At 39.3% G+C, this 19,365-nt stretch overlaps 1 protein-coding gene across 1 annotated transcript; it reads left to right on the top strand.

The window, feature by feature from the left end:
- The first annotated feature begins 1,847 nt into the window (after window positions 1-1,847).
- On the top strand, window positions 1,848-17,367 carry il12rb1 (interleukin 12 receptor subunit beta 1). Its single transcript, XM_028587954.1, has 15 exons — window positions 1,848-2,542; window positions 3,197-3,320; window positions 4,805-4,956; window positions 5,096-5,238; window positions 5,333-5,366; window positions 5,858-5,977; window positions 6,513-6,589; window positions 9,679-9,913; window positions 10,051-10,194; window positions 10,536-10,634; window positions 11,559-11,714; window positions 11,978-12,133; window positions 12,242-12,311; window positions 15,194-15,269; window positions 16,446-17,367. Exons 1-15 carry the CDS (start codon window positions 2,437-2,439, stop codon window positions 16,773-16,775), a joined length of 2,022 nt encoding a protein of 673 aa, XP_028443755.1. The 5' UTR covers window positions 1,848-2,436; the 3' UTR covers window positions 16,776-17,367.
- The last annotated feature ends 1,998 nt before the right edge of the window (window positions 17,368-19,365 follow it).

Below are 19,365 nucleotides of genomic sequence, written 5' to 3'. Positions count from 1 at the left end.
GTGGAAGAGGTAATCAGATTATTTACTTATGTAAAAGTAGCAATAGTAAATACTTGGGTATTCTTAACTTCTTGTAATATATCGCCCACATTTTCTCCTTGTGTGAGGGAGCTATAACATCCGGTTGGTAGCAGCAAAATAGCAGCAGAAGGGAAATTAAGGCCGGCGGCCTCACTCACTAACAGAGATTCCTAGATTTAGAAGCGAGCTGCATAACTGTCTAAGCAGTATTTTGCTGTTGTAGCTGCTTGAGGTGGAGCTAGGTACCAAAGGGTGAAGATGAAAGTGCAAGTGATTTGGTATGAAACTGTAACTTTGTATAGATGGGAAATGGGGAGAAGAATGAGGATGTAAGATAAGGAGGAGTTGCACGAGAATGATCGTCTCCAAGACCACAACACAAACTGGAAGGATAGTTTTTAATTGTTGAACAAGTTTCACTTCCAGATTCCTTAAAAGAATAAAAAACATTCACATTCACAGAGTTACACAAAATTTGAGATGGAAAGATGGGAAGCTACCAATCATACAGTATGTCTAAAATCTATTTCAGCATGGAAACCTGAAGTATATGTGCTGTCCTAAACTTCCATCCATCCATCCATCTTCGTCCGCTTATCCGGTGTCGGGTCGCGGGGGGAGCAGCTCCAGCAGGGAACCCCAAACTTCCCTTTCCCGAGCAACATTAACCAGCTCCGACTGGGGGATCCCGAGGCGTTCCCAGGCCAGGTTGGAGATATAATCCCTCCACCTAGTCCTGGGTCTTCCCCGAGGCCTTCTCCCAGCTGGACGTGCCTGGAACACCTCCCTAGGGAGGCGCCCAGGGGGCATCCTTACCAGATGCCCAAACCACCTCAACTGGCTCCTTTCGACGCAAAGGAGCAGCGGCTCTACTCCGAGCTCCTCACGGATGACTGAGCTTCTCACCCTATCTCTAAGGGAGACGCCAGCCACCCTCCTGAGGAAACCCATTTCGGCCGCTTGTACCCTGGATCTCGTTCTTTCGGTCATGACCCAGCCTTCATGACCATAGGTGAGGGTAGGAACGAAAACTGACCGGTAGATCGAGAGCTTTGCTGTCCTAAACTTCTCCTCCTTTATCCTGTCTGTGTATAGAGGTCACTGGTGCAACACCATCAAGATATATTTTTGATATCAACATTGCATTAAATGACACCAGTTGTATTCATTAAAACGTCACTGTCCTGCTAGTCTCACATTGCCAAACCTATCTCCACAGCGCTGTGGAGTAAGGTCTGGCTACACCACACATACAATCTGGGATAGGAGAAAAAAACACAATGGATTGTTTGCATTTCTTTAAACCAATCACAATCGTCTTGGGCAGTTCTAAGCTCCGGACACAGTGACTGTGGCTCCACAAAATAGTCTCGGGAAGGAACTTGTTTTGGTGGAACATTTGCACCCCGCAAAAGAAAGCGCCACATACAATATTAAATTATGTTAACTGTTTACACAATACAGTAACAGGAATTATATAAATTAGCTGGATACATGTTTAACTGTATTTTGCTCTTACCAGTGTATTGCTTGTGTGAACTTCGTCCATAGCAATCCACACCAATCGGTCCCAAAACATCCCAGTTAGTTAGTAAATGCCGTAAACATATTCTATGTAAATCTTTACAATCATTCACCTAAAGAACCAAACGGACCTGTCTTGTTGCATGATCCAAAATGTCTTCAAAACTTGCCATTTATAGCATGTGGCTTGTTAGCTCAGAGTTTGTTGTTGTTTCCCGAAGTGAAAGGATTTTGAGAACAGCAACACACACAGAGAGTGGAAGGTGAGGGACAAAGCCTGACATCCGGTGCGAGAGCCACGCATTGGATGTCCAGGTTTTATCCTGCAAATGTATTTCTGTTGATCCAGACTACTGTCCTGAAAAATCCACCAAGAATCAACATTCAACTCTGCAGTTATTTACGGCTTTCAGACACTACTGAATATACTGATATGTAAGTACTTTGGGTCCGCTGTAAATTGTACTTATTCACGTGCTGCTCCAAACTTCTTGGACTTGGACAAACTCCTCTCTCCCATCATGATGGTTTGATGATCTGATGCATCTCACTTAGTGGCGGACATAGAAACACCAGACAGATATAGGTGTGTGAACTCTGTTGCTGTAGTTTCCAGAGTCTCCTTCAATTTGACTTTGAACAAAAACGTTGAACTTGAACTTAAAAAAAAAAAAAAAATCAACCAAATGACTTTGAAGAGTCATTACTTTCAGAATCGCTGTTGTGTCTCTCTGCCAGTTTGTTGAACGCAAACCTCCCCCCGCCCCTGACACTTGTGGTTTTTGCTGCAGCTCATATAACCTGAGGGACGTGAAACTTGTCTGACATTTCTGAGAAAGACAACTGAGTTACATGAAGCCAGGTTGAATACATGGACTCACACACTGAAGAATGAGCCTTCGAGACTTTCCACAATACCTCATGGAAACACTGAAATGCAGGAGTTCACTACATAAATACATTGTTGTGTTTATTTTCCTTACAGCAGCCAGCAAAGGTAAATAAATACCCTTTATCTTTTCTTTTCTTACTTCACTTAAGTAACATCATGGTAGCTTTTATTGTTAACCTTGATCTGATCACATTAAAAACACAATACAGAACAATAATCATGAATAAACAAACATATGAAAGGGACAATTGCTTAAAAAGTTAAACATCAGCGACAAAATGTTGGTTAGCTTATCAGCATCATGTGGTTTTCACTTAGAGATTGCATCCGCATTGAGGTGCCAGCCTTGATACCTTTGTTCAGACTGATAGTTCACATATTGTTGGGTTATTGTTTTATTTTTTTTATAAATGGGATGCATTTTTTTCAGTTTTGAGCTTGACTTTGGTCAGTACAACGGGACTGAGGGGCTCAGTGTTTGGACTGATTGACCAAATGCCAAACCTCTAACCTTGTCTGTATAATGTATCATGTATGTAAGTACTTCACAGTAGAGCTGAAATAAAATAAGAAAGTGAAAAGAATATCATCGAGAGGTGAAGTGGATTGACAGTATAAAAGGTTAAATAAATTAAGAAAACTGCAGCTGCAGCCTTTCACATTTCTGCTTTGGGTTTGTTGCTGAAGAAAATGTCTTTGTTCATTTCTAGACTAGTAATATTAATAAATGAGATCATTTTGAAATGTCTTATGCCTAAGGGTCAGCATGTGAGGCTCCTTCCAGTCCTGAGTGCTTCAGAAGAAAGGCTGATGAGACTGTTTACTTGTGTGAATGGAGCATGAATACGACTGAGAGTGATGTGACATTTGTCCTTTACATTGAGTGAGTATTGTGTTTGAGCCAAAATATTTGAAAAGTGGTGACATCTACTCAACCAGCCACCTTTTTTTTCATATTTTGTGAATGGGTATTGCTATACACAGTGAAAACAAATCAGTCCTCTCAGAATCAGAATTATCTTTATTGTCATGATATTCAGGTACAGGTATAGTCAGGAAGTTTTAATGACCTCTCACAGTGTTGTTAAACAATATAACAAATAAATAAAAGCAGTACCAAGGAAAGAGTAGCAGCAGCAAAACAGCAGTACCAGCGTATTATTTAAAAAATGAGGCTTGTGCAGGTACAGAATTACTTTAAAAAGAAATAGATAAAATGCACTACAAATTTTGATTACCAACTCTGACTTGCTGTGGTCAGTCTGTAAGGAACTTCTCTTTGGACAGAGCCAGGCTTGCCAACAATTATAATTTACTGATTGACACATGCCTTTGGTGTGGGAGATCTGGGTTCCATTCCCATTGCAATACATCAACCAATGTGTGCAAGACACTTTTTTTTTTTTTTTAAGATAATTTTTTGGGCTTTTCCACCTTTATTTGATAGGACAGCTAGGTGAGAGAGAGAGGGAAGACATCCAGGAAATCGTCACAGGTCAGATTCGAACTCTGGACCCTGCATCGAGGCATAAACCTCCAAGTATATGTGCGCCTGCTCTACCCACTGAACCAACCCGGCCACGCTGAGCAAGACATTTAACCCATAGTTGCTCCAGAGGCGTGCGGCCTCTGACATATACAGCAATTATAAGTCGCTTTGGATCAAAGTGTCAGCTAAATGACGTGTAATCTAATGTAATGTAATGTTGGGGGGAAATTAAAGATTTTTCTACTGCCACCCCCAAAAGTCCTCCAACCCATACAACAACATACATTGTTTGTTCTTACCGTCTAATATGACCCACTGGACTGCTTCCTAAATAAGCACCCCATTTGGTGGCAGGAGAGCAATATGGCCTCATACCTAAATGTAACGATCACAGCTTTAAACACGTGGTTAAACTTGTGAAACAGTCACAGTTTGTTTAGTTTTAGGCAACAAAACTACTTGGTTAGGTTTAGGTAAAGATCATGGTTTGGGTTAAAATAAGTATGTTTGTTACAAAACTTCAGTTACATACGAAGTATGTGACGTAATTACGTATGTAACTTATACACAGACTTTTAAGCTCTTTATACTACATCACCTGACTTCCTCCTTTGCTCCCGTCATAATTACTATGCCCACTAAAGGTCGCTGCCACAATAATCGTAATAAGCTGCATGTACAAACGACCTATGGGGTTGTTTTTGGGTGTAGGACAGTCCCAGGCTTGCTGTTTGTAACAATCTTAAATACCTTAAGGGAAAGAAATGGGGAAAACGGAAAGGGGTTCATATTATACACCTTCAGAATAATGCTGAGGACATGGGATATGTGTTTCTGCTGTTTTCAATGTACTCAAAGCTCTACATATTCACCCGCAGTAAAGAAAAAATTAGGAACATTAAGCAGACCTGGTCTCAGGTCAACGAGGAGAAGCTCATCAAAAATCGATCAGTTGACATTTGGGTGGAAGCTCGCGTAGGAAACTCCAGCTGCACATCGCCCAGGAGGTCTGTTGTACTCGGGGACACAGGTACTGGATGCTCCTCTCATTTCACCCAATTACATGGGAGATTAAAACACACTGTTCTCATTTTGAAGTGACAAGTTCACTGAGAATTTTACTATAAATAGTCATCATTCACAAAATATTTTTGCATTTCCTACAACAGTTAAGTATGCAGCGCCACAAATAATTTCCATGTCCTGGTTAAAAAACGACCTCAGCTTAACATGGAGGGCTGAAGGGGCGCATCCAGCTTTAGCCGAGATCCTGTTCCGACGAAATGACGACCCCGCAGAATCATGGGAAAAAGTGAGGCAAATTATGTTACAAAATTGAATGTATCTAAATCTGTTTTTCTACATGAAGTAAGATATTTAACCTTTTATCTGTATTGCTGTTACAGAGAACAACAAATACCACCAGTTACAACTCCAAATGTGAGTAGTTTCTTATATATTTGTAATTCTGTAAGTCTTTTGAGTGAAAAGTTCTTTCATCATTGTTTTTTATTTTTTATTTTTTTTACTGAGATACACTAAAGGTCATACCAGTGGTTTTGTATGTTTTGGTTTTAGCCCACTAATTTCAATTCTCATATTTACATTACAGTGGACCAAGTTTTAAAACTTGCTTTCTGACTACCTAAGTTCTGCTAATGCTGAGATAGAAGTGGCTGTAAGGATAGGGCTGGTGTTATTCTATCCCATGAAAAGCCCCAAACCAATAGTGTGTTAGTCTATCCCTCAATACTTCTGACAACAGAGGAATAACATATATCAGATTTTGTTTACTTCATTGTGGGCTTTGATCTTTTCATGGGATTGGTTGTCAATAGGAAAAACATAATAATAATAAAAAAAGGAAGAATCACAAGATTTTTTTAAATGTAAAATTTTTGAAATGCCTGTTCTTCTATTTATCTGAATAGACAATGCCACTGTTGAGAATCTGTTGAAGGATTCAGCTTACAAGGTTCAAATCAGACATCGGTCTACTCATGCCCGAAACCCACTGTGGAGCGGCTGGTCATTTGTGACTGTTCCTGCAGGTGATGTCATAGATATCATGATGTATTGGTTAAGCACTTTAAACCTCAAATTCAGTGTTTTTATTGAAATAATTTGTTTTCACAAATCACCAAATGTCACTGCAACAGAGAAGACTGACTGATATCTGTAACATATTTTCTATACTGAGGTGTCAAGTCTGATTACTGGCCTGAAATGGTTTGTGCACACTAGATATCATAAATCCAAACTCAAATATGCTATATTTAGCATACTTAGAAATATGAGTCCTCACCACTCCTACCCCAACACCTTACATTATTTTACATTTCTCAAAATGCATGCAGTTGCCTCTTTCCTGCTTTTGGAGATGATACAGTACACACGTTAACGGCTTTAATATGTATTTCACTCTAAACACAATTTTCTTTTTGGCTCAAACTAGGATTAAAATCACTCAACATACAGTAAATAGCCTGCTCAATAATATATGTATATATATATATATATATATATATATATATATATATATATATATATATATATTATATATATATTTATAATTCTTTTTTGCAGAGCTTGAACAAAAACCTGAAGTTACCATGGCAATACAACTTTTAAACGGCACTCGAAAGGTGACGTTAACGTGGAAGGTAAGCATAACAGGAAAACAACACCAACATGTTCACACTTGTGGGTCCAGATTAGATTAACGCACATTTCATTTTGTTTTACTTTTCACAAGCACATACTGACTTTCTCACATATTGTGCAACCATGTGCTGCATACAAATGGTCCCAAATAGGACAACAGTAATGCGTTCAATTATAACTAGAAATCCTGGAGAGTATTTTTATTACAGTCTCTATGTACAACTGTAAATTACTCATGTTGACAGTGTACTTGGGTAAACTTTTTATATACAGTATTAGAGAAAAAGATGCCATTAAGCAGTTCAAATTGCTGCAACTGAATTTCTTTTGAGATTATTGAGCAACACTATTGAGTAATTATTACAATGAATTGGGTGGGTATGAAACTGGATCTTAATATTTTGATGTCCATTTTGTACTTATTACAAAAAAACGTCAACTTCAGGTTTCCTTGATATTTAATTTTTGTTTTGTTTTGTTATTGTCGAGCAAGCATTTGGCCAAATAGAGGGGAAAAAATTGAATTTTGAAGTTTGAATAATATATAATCTTATCTAATCTTGTATTATCTTCAAGTACGGCCAAATATGCACCAAGTATGACTATGTTGTACTTTAAAACAGACAATTTGATCAGAAATGTTTAATTGCACTGAAAGCAGCACGCACAATTTAGGAGACTTTAAAGGGGTGATAGAATGATTATATAGAGTATTTCACACTGTTCCTTATGGTCTCCTAATTGGATATGTAACATTGGTTGGGCTGAAAATGGCCTGGTTGATATTTTATTGGCCCTTATGCATCCCTGTGTTTTGGCCCTATTTGTAACAAGAGCTTTTCTTCCAAATATGGTATGCTCGTGAATATTTAGATGAGCTGCGTGCTGATTGGTTGAGCGAATTGCCATAGGCAGACATTAGAGATGCGCGCTGATTGGTTGAGCGAATCCCCAATACACACACATTAGAGAAGCGACAGAATCTCATATTCCAGACACTGCAATGTTTCATTACAACATTCACTTCTGAGACTTTTTTATGTGAGAAATCAACTATATAAAGCTCAAATATGGGCCGTTTTACGAAAATTGATGGCTAATTGCAAATATGGTAAGACTGTGTGTCGGACTTCAGCGGCGGTGCTGCTGCCTCGCCGCCCGGCCAGCTTCCTTCATAGACCCCGGCCTGCTGTTAGCTCCGTTACGGCTGGCAGCCCTGACAGAGCTCCAGTGCCTGTAACTCCCCTCTTCCTGCTAGCTAAATGGCCAGTTGTGTGATAGTGAGAGCGCGGTCAGCGAGCTTGTTACACCAGCAATCTCTTACCACATGTTTCACACAATGTCACGCCACTTAGCTATACAACATATACCTAAATGTCTTATAAAGCTTACAACGGTGTCCGATTTCAAGTTAATTAATATTTGTGAAGTTTCGCTATCGCTAGGTGTTTCATTAGCTGTGACTGTCCCTTCAATCCTATCTATGTGTAGCTTCATTTTTGGTCGTAATTCGAGTATATTTACAGTTTGAATTTCGTCACGCCAGTTATACAACATCTAACTAAATGTTTTATAAAGCTGACAACGGTGTCCGATTTCAAGTTAATGAATATTTGTGAGCTGTAAGGGTTTTGTTAGCTGCAACTGTCCCTACAATCCTATGTGTACAGATTGCGGCTAGTTAGCTTCATTTTTGGTCGTAATTCGAGTATATTTACAGTATGAATTTCGTCACGCCACTTACACATCTAACTAAATGTCTTATAAAGCTAACAACGGTGTCCAATTTCAAGTTAATGAATATTTGTGAGCTGTAAGGGTTTTGTTAGCTGCAACTGTCCCTACAATCCTATGTGTACAGATTGCGGCTAGTTAGCTTCATTTTTGGTCGTAATTCGAGTATATTTACAGTATGAATTTCGTCACGCCACTTACACATCTAACTAAATATTTTATAAAGCTAACAACGGTGTCCGATTTCAAGTTAATGAATATTTGTGAGCTGTAAGGGTTTCGTTAGCTGCGACTGTCCCTTCAATCCTAGCTGTGTGTAGCTACAAATCACGGATAGTTAGCTTCATTTTGGGCGTAATTCCGAGTATATTTACAGTTTGAATTTCGTCAAGCCAGTTATACAACATCTAACTAAATGTCTTGTAAAGCTAACAACGGTGTCCGATTTCAAGTTAATAAATTTTTGTGAATTCCAGAGGAATTCTAAGAAGAGGCTAGCTATAGCTAGCCTCCTCTAGCTATAGCTCCATCCAGCCGCAGGCTCTATCAATGAGACTCGCAGACAAGAGGCATGTATTTCACCGATCGTTTGTTTAAATAACTCAACACATTATAATTACACACATTATAAGATTAAATGGAACCTGTGGTAAGAGATTGCTGGCATAACAAGCTCTCTGACCGCGCTCTCACTCACACACACCTGGCATTAGGAAGAGGGGAACTGCAGGCCCTGGAGCTCTGTCAGAGCACCAGCGTTTAGTAGTCCATTTGCCAAAAACCGGTGACTTTGCGCGGGTATGGAGTGCTGTGGGCTGCCAGTCGTAACGGAGCTCAATTGAGCTCAGAGCAGGCCGGGGTGTGTTTCAGAAGTGAATTTTGTAATGGAATAGCAGAGATCTGCGCGACCTAGATTCGGAAGACTACCTGATCTCAGGTCAGTTGTGTAGCCTATGTAAATGTTGGGGCGTCACCGTTCTCTTAATACACCCATGGGCTGACAAAGGTTCCGGTTTTTGGGAGGTTGACGTCAACTTCCAGCTTTGTTGGGATTCGCCTGTTTTCAGCGGCAGTTTCAAAATATGAGATTTTCATAGTAAAGGGGTGTCAATGGGATTTTGAGCTTCTATGTATGTCCTATTTACCCACCGAACTGTGGTTATTCAACTATGACAGGGTAAAATCGGTTTTGCATTCTATCCCCCCTTTAACAATTTGACAATGTTGCATCTCACCACTGACTTGCTGCTATGAAACCTTGTACATAAACCTTGCTTTTTGCAGATTTTTGGGGTTTCCCTGTGTTAACTTCTGCTTTGTTCAGTTTGCTGTCTTTGTCTCTTATGTTGTCCAGCCGATGCCACATGCAGCCGCAGCCAGTGGAGTGAATTACAACTTGACCGACACACAGTCTTCTCATGGATGTCATTGTCATGAAAACAGATATCCCCAAAACACATCTGAAAATAGACACACCACTCATGTCTCGTTCTCTGCAGTCAACATCTCTGTTATTGCCCAAAACGCAGCAGGGTATTCTCCAACAGCAATCGTACAAATTCCAGCCGAAGTTGCTGCAGATTTAAAAAGTAGGCCAAAGTGTGTGTGTGTGTGTGTGTGTGTGTGTATGTGTGTGTGTGTGTGTGTGTGCGCACGACGCTTGAATGTTTATGTATCCTTCAGTCGACCTTAAAGGCTAGTATTTAATTTCTTTTCTTTTTTGCAGTTTGTGACAAAACGTTACTGAATGACACATTACATTGGAAAACTTGCCTTGAGTTGTACGAGCTTCAAGATGGGGATTCCATGCCAAAAAATGTGATCACATTAACGGGAAAGAAGAAGAAAAAAGCAAAGCAAATAAGAAAGAGTAAGTTGAAGTTAAAAAGCTTTTAACCACACAGCTTCAGCACCTCAGCCACAGAGGGCTAAAGACAATGGAGAAGATAAAAACCAAAAACAAGACATGGAAAATTACACATGGTGGATTCAACAAATCAGTACACCAAATTATTGTACTAATTTAGCACCAAATTTCATTGACATTTTAGGACATACAGATAAAAAAACATACATTTTACCATTTCCTTTTTTATACCTCCATGGTGAAGATAATAAAATAAGAAACTGCTGTTTTGTCCGCTAATGTGACACACTTGTATTACAAATATTTTCTGTGCAAGGAAAACTATAAATCTCTTTCTGTTACAGATATAAAGGACTACGTTCGCTACCTTTACTTTGAACACAGATGTGATGGTGGGAAACCACAGACAGTTAAAATGTGCATCTTTTATAAAAAGGAGGGTGGTAAGTGTCTTTAAATGAGATTTGAATACATTGGAGTCTGCAGCCATGCTAGCAGCTCTGTGAAGCTGTGCTTAGACACAGCAGCGCTTTGAATTAAATGCTAACATCATCATGATAACAGGCTGCATTGACAATGCTAACATGCTAATTTTTAGCAGGAAGGTTCACCATCCTAGTTTAGTATGTTAGCATGCTAACATTTGACGATTAGCACTAAACAAATAAACCGGTACTCATTGTACAGTTGATGGGAAAGTCATTAGCCCTGCAGGTATTATACCACAGTATTTGACCAATTTTAATTTGGATGTGATGGTAGATAGATGAAAAGTTAAGAGATCACCAAAGTTATTAGAATTCATCCCAAGGGAGACATGAATGTCTGATCCAAATGTCATGGTAAACCAACCAGTAGGCTAGTTGTCGAGACAATTCACAAAAAAAAAAAAAAAAAAAAAAGGAAGGAAAAGTCAGGCCTTCATAATGTAAGTAAGGATTCATCCTCTGGGAACCATCAATATATGTACAGCATGTTATGGCAATCCATGTGAAAGTATATTGGTCTGTGCAGTAAAGCAAAAATTACAGATTTATATATTTAGTATAAATATGTATTTATACTGTAGGTCAGAGATGCATCATTTCCACTGTTCTTTTCATAAGGTGTTGGCCAATAATAAGCTTGTCTTTGTTCATTTCCAATTTAAAATCTGTACTTCTCATCCCAGTGTGTGGACCTGATTGGGACCATCCTTTAATGTACTTTACATGACAGAAATTGTTGCCAGGGTATTTATGAGTTATGGTGCTGGTCCAGTGCAGGTCGGTGCATCGAGGTCATAGACACAGCTAAGTGTGCCTCCACATACGGAAGAAGAAGAAAATAAAGTTGTTTTAAAACTACATTTTTCTTTTTCTCTTCAGTTCCGAGCAAAAAACCTCAGGACTTCATTTCTTTTAGTGAAACACACACTTCTGTTAACTTGTCTTGGAAAGCGATTCCCTTTGCAGACCAGAAAGGTTACCTCACGCACTACCGCCTCTGCAGCGTGACCATCAGCTCACAGGATGTGTTGAAAGGTGCAAGTCATTTTACTCATCTGTAGCTTTTTGCAAAGCTAAAAGTTTTGTAGAGCTGAATGAAAGAGAACAAATTTACTTTAATGTATGATACATTTTTTTATTGCAAATGTACAATATTCACCAACTTTTGATACTTTTGAACTAACTTTCACTTACAGCATGTGAGAAAATTAATCACCAATAACAAAGACACATATGTTTGACTGTGATGACAGCAGTGTGTGACTTTCTGAAAGTTTTTTCACATCTAATTTCATCAGCGTGCTTTAACATATCAGCCTTACTGATGAAATACCGTCTGGAAAACTTGGCACCGGGTGCTAAATACAACATCAGCCTGGCTGGAGTTACACGAGTGGGAGAAGGACCTGAAGCTACAGTAATGATCAACACGCTGCCAGAGAAGCCTGTGAATGGTATCCTAAAACAGCTTTGTAGTTGTTGTTTTTAAAAGATGGAGACAAATCAATGGTGCAGTTTTTCAACATTTTTTTCAAGAATTTTTCCTTTTTCCCTGAAATTAGTGTGGTGGAGTCTTGGCTTGCTGTTTCTGTTCTTTTTCATGACAACAATGTGCACCTGTATCTTTAAGAGGTAGGTGTGACCCCTCCTGTAAATATTCTACAGTTTGAGATAAAAATTTATAATAAACCTAACAATTCAATTTCAATTTTATTTGTAAGGGACAATGTGCAATTAAAACATAAATGTAACCATTTGATGCATTGCACCAGAGTTAGCCTTAGGCTAATTTACATCTGCAGTCCCACAGGAAGCACAAATACAAATACAACATTTTAAAAATCAAACATCGCTCAATAAGTAAAAAACAAGTAACAAATAGCAGTATATTACATTTTGAATTACAGGTACACACACTTACATGCACCACATGATCAAGGAGTGCAGCGGTATGCACAGCACACAACACAACCCCTCCCATTCACACGCACATGCACACACACCCCATCAGCCCCACTGGAGAGAAGAGTGAGACTAAAAGTTGTGAGGAGTGATTAACAATGTGTGTGCATTGTTGGGAGATTTTTAAGTGATTTTTTAGATTAGCTTTAAAGCTACCAAACAAATCACTGCTTTTTACATTGTCTGGGATAGTATTCCATTGGGTAATGGCTTTAAAAGAGAAAGCTGACTGCCCAAAGGCTGAAGAGCGAAAGGGTACAGTGCAGTTGTGTATGGAAGCTATTCTAGTGGACCTTACAGAGCCAGTGGCACGCTAAGAGACAAACTGGTAGGAGCCAAGCCTTTTAAAATTTTGTAAACTGTACACAGATTTGAAAACATTCTAAAATGTTCAAAAGTGAGTAGATTGTGTTTGTGTAGTATCCCACAGTGGTGATACCTTAATGGCTTTTTGTCAAATACTTTCAGAGCCTGTTTGTACAAAGATTCTAAGGGCCTAATTGTTGTTGGACTGGCCTGCCTCCAACAGGTAATACAGTATGAAATGTGCGAGAAAATGAGGGCATGGAGAAATATCTTTGCAGCCTTTGTGGAAAGAGAGGATCTAATCTGTCTAAAGTTTGCCATGTTGTATTTAATAGTTTTTGTCATTTTCTTAATCTGTTTTTTGACATTGAGATTTTAGTCCAATACAACACCAACATATTTAAATTCAGTGACAATTTTCAATTCAATTTGTTCACCCTTAATGCAGATGTTTACGAACATGCCTTTTGTTTTGCTTACATTTAAAGTAAGGCAAGATTGATCTAGCCACTCGACCACTCCATCCAGGGCACTGGCTAGTTTCTCAGCTGCTAGCTGAGCTGATGTAGCATGTGTGTATAAAATAGTGTCGTCGGCGTATAGTTGTACTTCTACTCCATGACAGTACTGTGGAAGGTCATTGACGTAGAGACTAAAGAGTAGTGGGCCTAACATAGATCCTTAAGGTACACCTATTGTGCACTTCAAATTGCTAGAGCACACATCTTTGATTTTCACACACTGTATTCTGTTGGATAGGTATGACGATATCCAAGCAGTGTTGGGAGTAACGGCGTTTAAGTATAACGGTATTACTAACAGCGTTATTTTTTCAGTAACGGAGTAATCTAATTAATTACTTTTCCCATCGTTGTAACGCCGTTATCGTTACTGAGAATGTAAAGTGGCACGTTACTTGGTTGAATGAAGCGTGAGGTGTCAGGCTTTGGCTATACACCAGCTGCCTGGAGAGATCAGGGGTGGGGATGATGACACCGTTGCAAATGCGATGATGATTGTCTGGGTGGGCGGATGCCCTGCTCACGCTGTCTCACTGCACGCTCTGACTCATCACTAAACACAAGACAGCAACAATAGCAACGAGCCAGAGAAATTCAAAGGTAGCGTTCTCGAACTGGAAGTACCGGCACTACTTCTCCCTCATTGAAATTAAATGCAAGAATGTTTATGTAACATGCACGCTATTCCCAGAAAAAAAGACTTTATCCACGTCTGCCTCAAGCAACTCGAATCTTATGAAGCACCTCACATCAACAAATGCTAGCACGACACTTGCTGCTGCTGCTAACCCAACCCCAAGCCCAAATGCAGCTAGCGTGAGCTCCAGCAAAGGAGACGGAGCCACTCTGTTAAAACAAGAAACGCTTGATTTTTCGGGTCAGCAACAGGTGATACTGTATATAGTGTTTTTAGGTTGAAGTTGAAGTTGGCGAGTTTAGATATAAGAACGTTGTGATTAACGGTGTCACAGGCTTTACACAGGTCAAAGAATACAGCTCCAACAACTCCACCTTTGTCAAGATGTAATCTAATTTGCTCTGTTAGGTGTAAGATGTCTGTTTCTGTAGAGTAGTGTTTTCTAAAACCAAACTGGGCAGGGTTTAAGCCAGGGTTGCAGCTGTTAATGTGGTCAGTTAGTTGTTTTATGGCCACTTTCTCTGCAACCTTAGAGACTACTGGCAGTATGCTTATGGGTCTATAGTTACTGACTACATGGCGGACTCCAGATTTGAAGATGGTAGTCACAATTGCATGTTTCCAGTCACTGGGAAAATAACTGTGTGCAATGGTGAGGTTTACTAAATGAGCAATAGGGGGAATTAGAGTAGCTGAATTTTTTTTAATGAACACTGTGTTCTGATGGAAAGCATCTATGCTTTTTGAGTTTCTTAAGGAGCAGATCTTTTTTTTTATTTCTTCTTCATTGACTGTATCTAGGTCGAAGCACTGCCTCACAACATTCAAATTGCTGTTCTGTTCCATAAATCTGAAATTGTTTCCTAGCTACTGAACAGATTCAGCAGAGTATGCATGAGGACTGAAAGCTGACTCATAAGACTAATGCTGTGGTGAATGTAACATGTTCTGACCTTCTTTAAAGCCACTATGTAGAAATGTTTTGCAATCATAGTACATTCATTACTCTTTATTATTCATTAAGCTTATGAACATTAGTGCTGTCCATGTGCTGCTTTTATGCAGTTTAACTCTGTTCTTACACTTAGAATCAAAAGCAAGATCCTCCCTCCTGTGCCGACACCTGTTATTCCAGATTTCATCCCTTATCAACCAGAGAGTCAGGTAAGACTGTGCTTTATCAGGGACTTGCAGCTGTTAAGCATGGCTTTTTTTTTTTTTTTTTTTTTCTGAAACCCAGACAGAAGAGAGAGTCACAAGTGCCTAGGGGGAAAGTTTGCGGTTTTTACCTTTTTGCTAATGACTTGCACTGATATACAGTACAACAGAGTACAACTTTATTGTCCACAGTCCGGTGGGAATTGTTTTTTTTTACTTCAACCACAGTTTGTCAGTTAAGAAAAGTTCAATCATAAAACATCATACACAACATAAAACACAAAAAACATTAAGTGGAATTTTAAAATACAAAACTACAATCTCAGATTTAAGATTCCAATGTCGGCGGGAATAAAACTATTAAGTAAAACTTATTTTGTGCCAAAGTTACTGAAACGTGCCATCAAGGGGAAAGTATTTCATCATATCGAACAAATCATGCAAACACCTGTGTATGATTACAGCAAACAAACAATAGAGTTCTACAATCACCAACCTGGTGGCTCAAAGTTGTGAAATGCAGTCTTGTTTATTTGAGGTAATTGTGCAACTATCTTGTAGTTAATATAGCAATGGTTTCTTTATGTTTAAATTATTTTACGTTTAACAGCAAAGAACTAATAGAAATGAAGGATAGCAAAAGGCAGAGCCAACATCCTGACCTTATACACTGTGACAATGAGGTAGCAAATTAGTTTATGTGCTAATGTGTGTGTGTGTTGCGTGTGTGGAGGCTTAAGTAATTAGAAAGAGTAAAAGACAGACAAAGGGAGGCAGCTGATGCAACTGGATGTGTTCTACATATTTTTATTTTAGAGGAAAGTCCCAAATGAATCTGTCGAAAGACGATGTGAGAGAACCACACATTGTTAATTGACCAGAAAAGCAGAACTTTGATAATTTCCTCACTACAGTAAAGGGTTAGGGTTAGAGTGTACAGTAAGTCGGTGTGTCAACTGTTCTTTTGATGGTAATAACTCCACCCATTGTACTGCTAAAACCATGTCACTTTTGTAGTTATTAGTCTGTATTACTGTTTTTCTTTAATTTAGTTTGAGTACTTTTTACACAATATATGGCAATCAAAGAATAATGTAATAGTACAATGCTGTTTGTTCTCTGTGCATACGACAATAAAGTTTTAAATCTTGAAGTGTCTTCTGCTAATGTGACCTACAACAGGAGTTACTGGAGAGAAAGGAGGAGGTGCATGAGCTGACGCTGCACCAGCTACATCCAGAGGGCAAGTCTGTCCCTGAGGACGCAGAGGAGACCGATGTCCTCACAGGAGAGTGGGATAGTGGCACTGACGAGGACGTGGAGAACAAGAGGGGTGATTCAAGGATGTCAAGAGGATCCAGTGATCAGTCTTTGGATCCCGGCTCCACAGATGAGGCACTGAGGAGCTCCAGAGAAGGAAAAATGACGGATCTCGAACAAGTGGACAATGAGATCGCCATGCTGATATACAGGAATGGTTTGGTCTTCGATGTAAAGACGGACTCGCCTTAATTTCTATTTCTCTTGGCAACAGGACAAGATTTTGGTATCGGAAGCGTTTCTGTTTTCCGTTTGTAGTCCAAGTAGTATTGACCAATCATGTTTAAGTGGGCTTTGGTTGCTGCAGGTAAACAGTGGAGAGCAAACGAGGCAGAACGCATTGGCCGAAATGCAATCTTGGAACCCATCAGCTATCGTCTGACGACGATTTAGCAGATGTCCGTTTATAGAGACGTCATCTCTGAACTCCAACTCCATTCTCACGTCTCAAGGTGCTAAACGGACCCAGCGCACGGAAAAGGAAGTCTTGGCCTGGATATCACAGAAAAATGGTCCGTTGCCCCCAGTGGCTAAATTAGATCAGACCGATGGGTTACGAGATTGGACTGACCTCAAAATAGATTTAACTGGTTTTACTGCCTCATAGCACAACATATCAAGGGTCGACATATTTGTTGACTTATACTAAAGACTGGAAGATATCTTTTCTGGTCCTAACAGTTCCATCTTTTTGAACATATATGTCTTTTTGTAATGTTAACTGAAAAAGGATGCATATTTATCTACTTATGATGAAATGTAAATAAATGTTCATGTATGGTGATTTTGGCCAGTGACATTTTTACGCCAGTATATGAAAGCAAGAGGGTTTATTACTCACATGCTTTGTCAACGCATGTTATCAATAAACCTTGTATAGCTGGTTCAGATTTTTTACCGTTACCGTTTACAGTTTTTACCATTTATTTGATGGATTGACATGAAATCTCATCCAGACATTCAATTCAATTCAATTTTATTTATAGTATCAAATCATAACAGAGTTATCTCAAAACACTTTACAGATAGAGTAGGTCTAGACCACACTCTGTAATTTCCAAAGCCCCAACAATTACAGTAATTCCCTCAAGAGCAAGCATTAGCAGTGGCTGCTGCGACAGTGGCGAGGAAAAACTCCCTTTTAGGAAGAAACCTCGGCAGACCCAGACTCTTGATAGGCGGTGTCTGACGGGGCCAGTTGGGGGTGTGATGAACAATGGCAAATAATAGTCACATTAAACACAGACCGTTTCCCTATATGTGAAATACCTTTTCTCACACTTTTTTTCACAGCCACAGGCACCAATATGCACTCGCGCAAATATTTGTTAACTGCTGTATTAATTTTTTTAAGAGTACATATTGTTTAACTTTTTTGTTTTATTATAACACCAGTCTCCAGTCACCATGACGGCAAAGATCAAAAACAAATTTTGGACCTCAATTTTTAACAATTTACAATTTTACAATACACATTACAGACTCAGAGAGCTGTAGACTCTTGGTCTTGTCAGCAGCTACATATAGATCAAACTTCATGAAACTCAATAAATTAGTATAGATTTTTTTTGTTTTTGTTTTACAACAGCAATGTGCAAATAAAATATCAGCTTTTCTGTAAAGAGTCTGGCCCATTGTTGGTCAGTGTAAAATGAAACCTAAGACTGCAAAAAACAACACCATTGTGTGTGATGGCTGAGCAGCACAACTGTGAGTTTGTCACATATGACAGGAAGTGGTCACAAAAAACCCACTGACCTTAAAAAAACGTAGCTCATGCAAGGTGAAGCGCTAGATTACTCATTACCACCTTCTGTGGTGTTTCGATCTACCTTGTTCAAACTAGAGCATGTCATGTTGATTTGTAAGCATTTTCCACCACATTGCCCTTTAATTTCTCTGCAGAAAAAGGTATTGTACCTGGTACCTGTATTGATTGGTTGTAGCCTGCCTGAGGAGAACGTCACAACGTTGTTTTACATATGAAAGTGAGAGTTATCTCTCACCACATCAAGATTACAATCATCGGTCCTGACCACAGACAGCTGCTAACATCTGATAAACGTGATGTGTGGTGAAGAAAATAGCCTACTATGACCAGATACAACATTATGTACAGTAAGGACATGCCTTTGCCCCCTTCCTCATTTCCTGTTCCTTTGATGTTTGTCACACTTAAGATTTCGAACATCAAACCAATTTAAACAATGTCACAACACAAGTAAACACAAAATGCAATTTGTAAATTGTTTATCATTAAAGGAGAAAAAAAATCCAAACCATCATGGCCCTGTGTGAAAAAGTGATTTTAATAACTGGTTGGGCCACCCTTAGCAGCAACAACTGCAACCAAGCGTTTAAATAACGTGCAATGAGGCTTTTACAGCGTCCTGGAGGAATTTTGGCCCACTCATCTTTGCAGAATTGTCCTAATTCAGTTACATTAGAGGGTTTTCGAGCATGAACGGCCTTTTAAGATACCACAACATCTCAATAGGATTCAGGTCAGGACTTTAAAAAGTTTTTTCTTCAGCCATTCGGTGGTGGACTTGCTGGTGTGTTTAGGATCATTGTCCTGCTGCAGAACCCAAGTTCGCTTTCAAGTACATGGTCGGACATTCTCCTTCAGGATCTCTTGGTAGACAGCAGAATTCATAGTTCCTTTTATCACGGCAAGTCTTCCAGGTCCTGAAGCAGCAAAACAGCCCCAGACCATCACACTGCCACCACCATATTTTACAGTTGGTATAATGTTCTTTTTATGAAATGCAGTGTTCCTTCT

This window comes from Perca flavescens, chromosome 9 (genome assembly GCF_004354835.1).
Source record: "Perca flavescens isolate YP-PL-M2 chromosome 9, PFLA_1.0, whole genome shotgun sequence".
NCBI lineage: Eukaryota > Metazoa > Chordata > Actinopteri > Perciformes > Percidae > Perca > Perca flavescens.
This window is presented reverse-complemented; position numbering and strand designations above follow the sequence as displayed.

Coding starts and splice junctions, on each gene's coding strand:
- il12rb1 (XM_028587954.1), top strand. CDS start 2,437: ATGAGCCTTCGAGACTTTCCACAATACCTCATGGAAACACTGAAATGC. Junction 10,635..11,558: donor CTTTTATAAAAAGGAGGGTG/GTAAGTGTCTTT, acceptor TTTTCTCTTCAG/TTCCGAGCAAAAAACCTCAG. Junction 12,312..15,193: donor TGCACCTGTATCTTTAAGAG/GTAGGTGTGACC, acceptor TCTTACACTTAG/AATCAAAAGCAAGATCCTCC.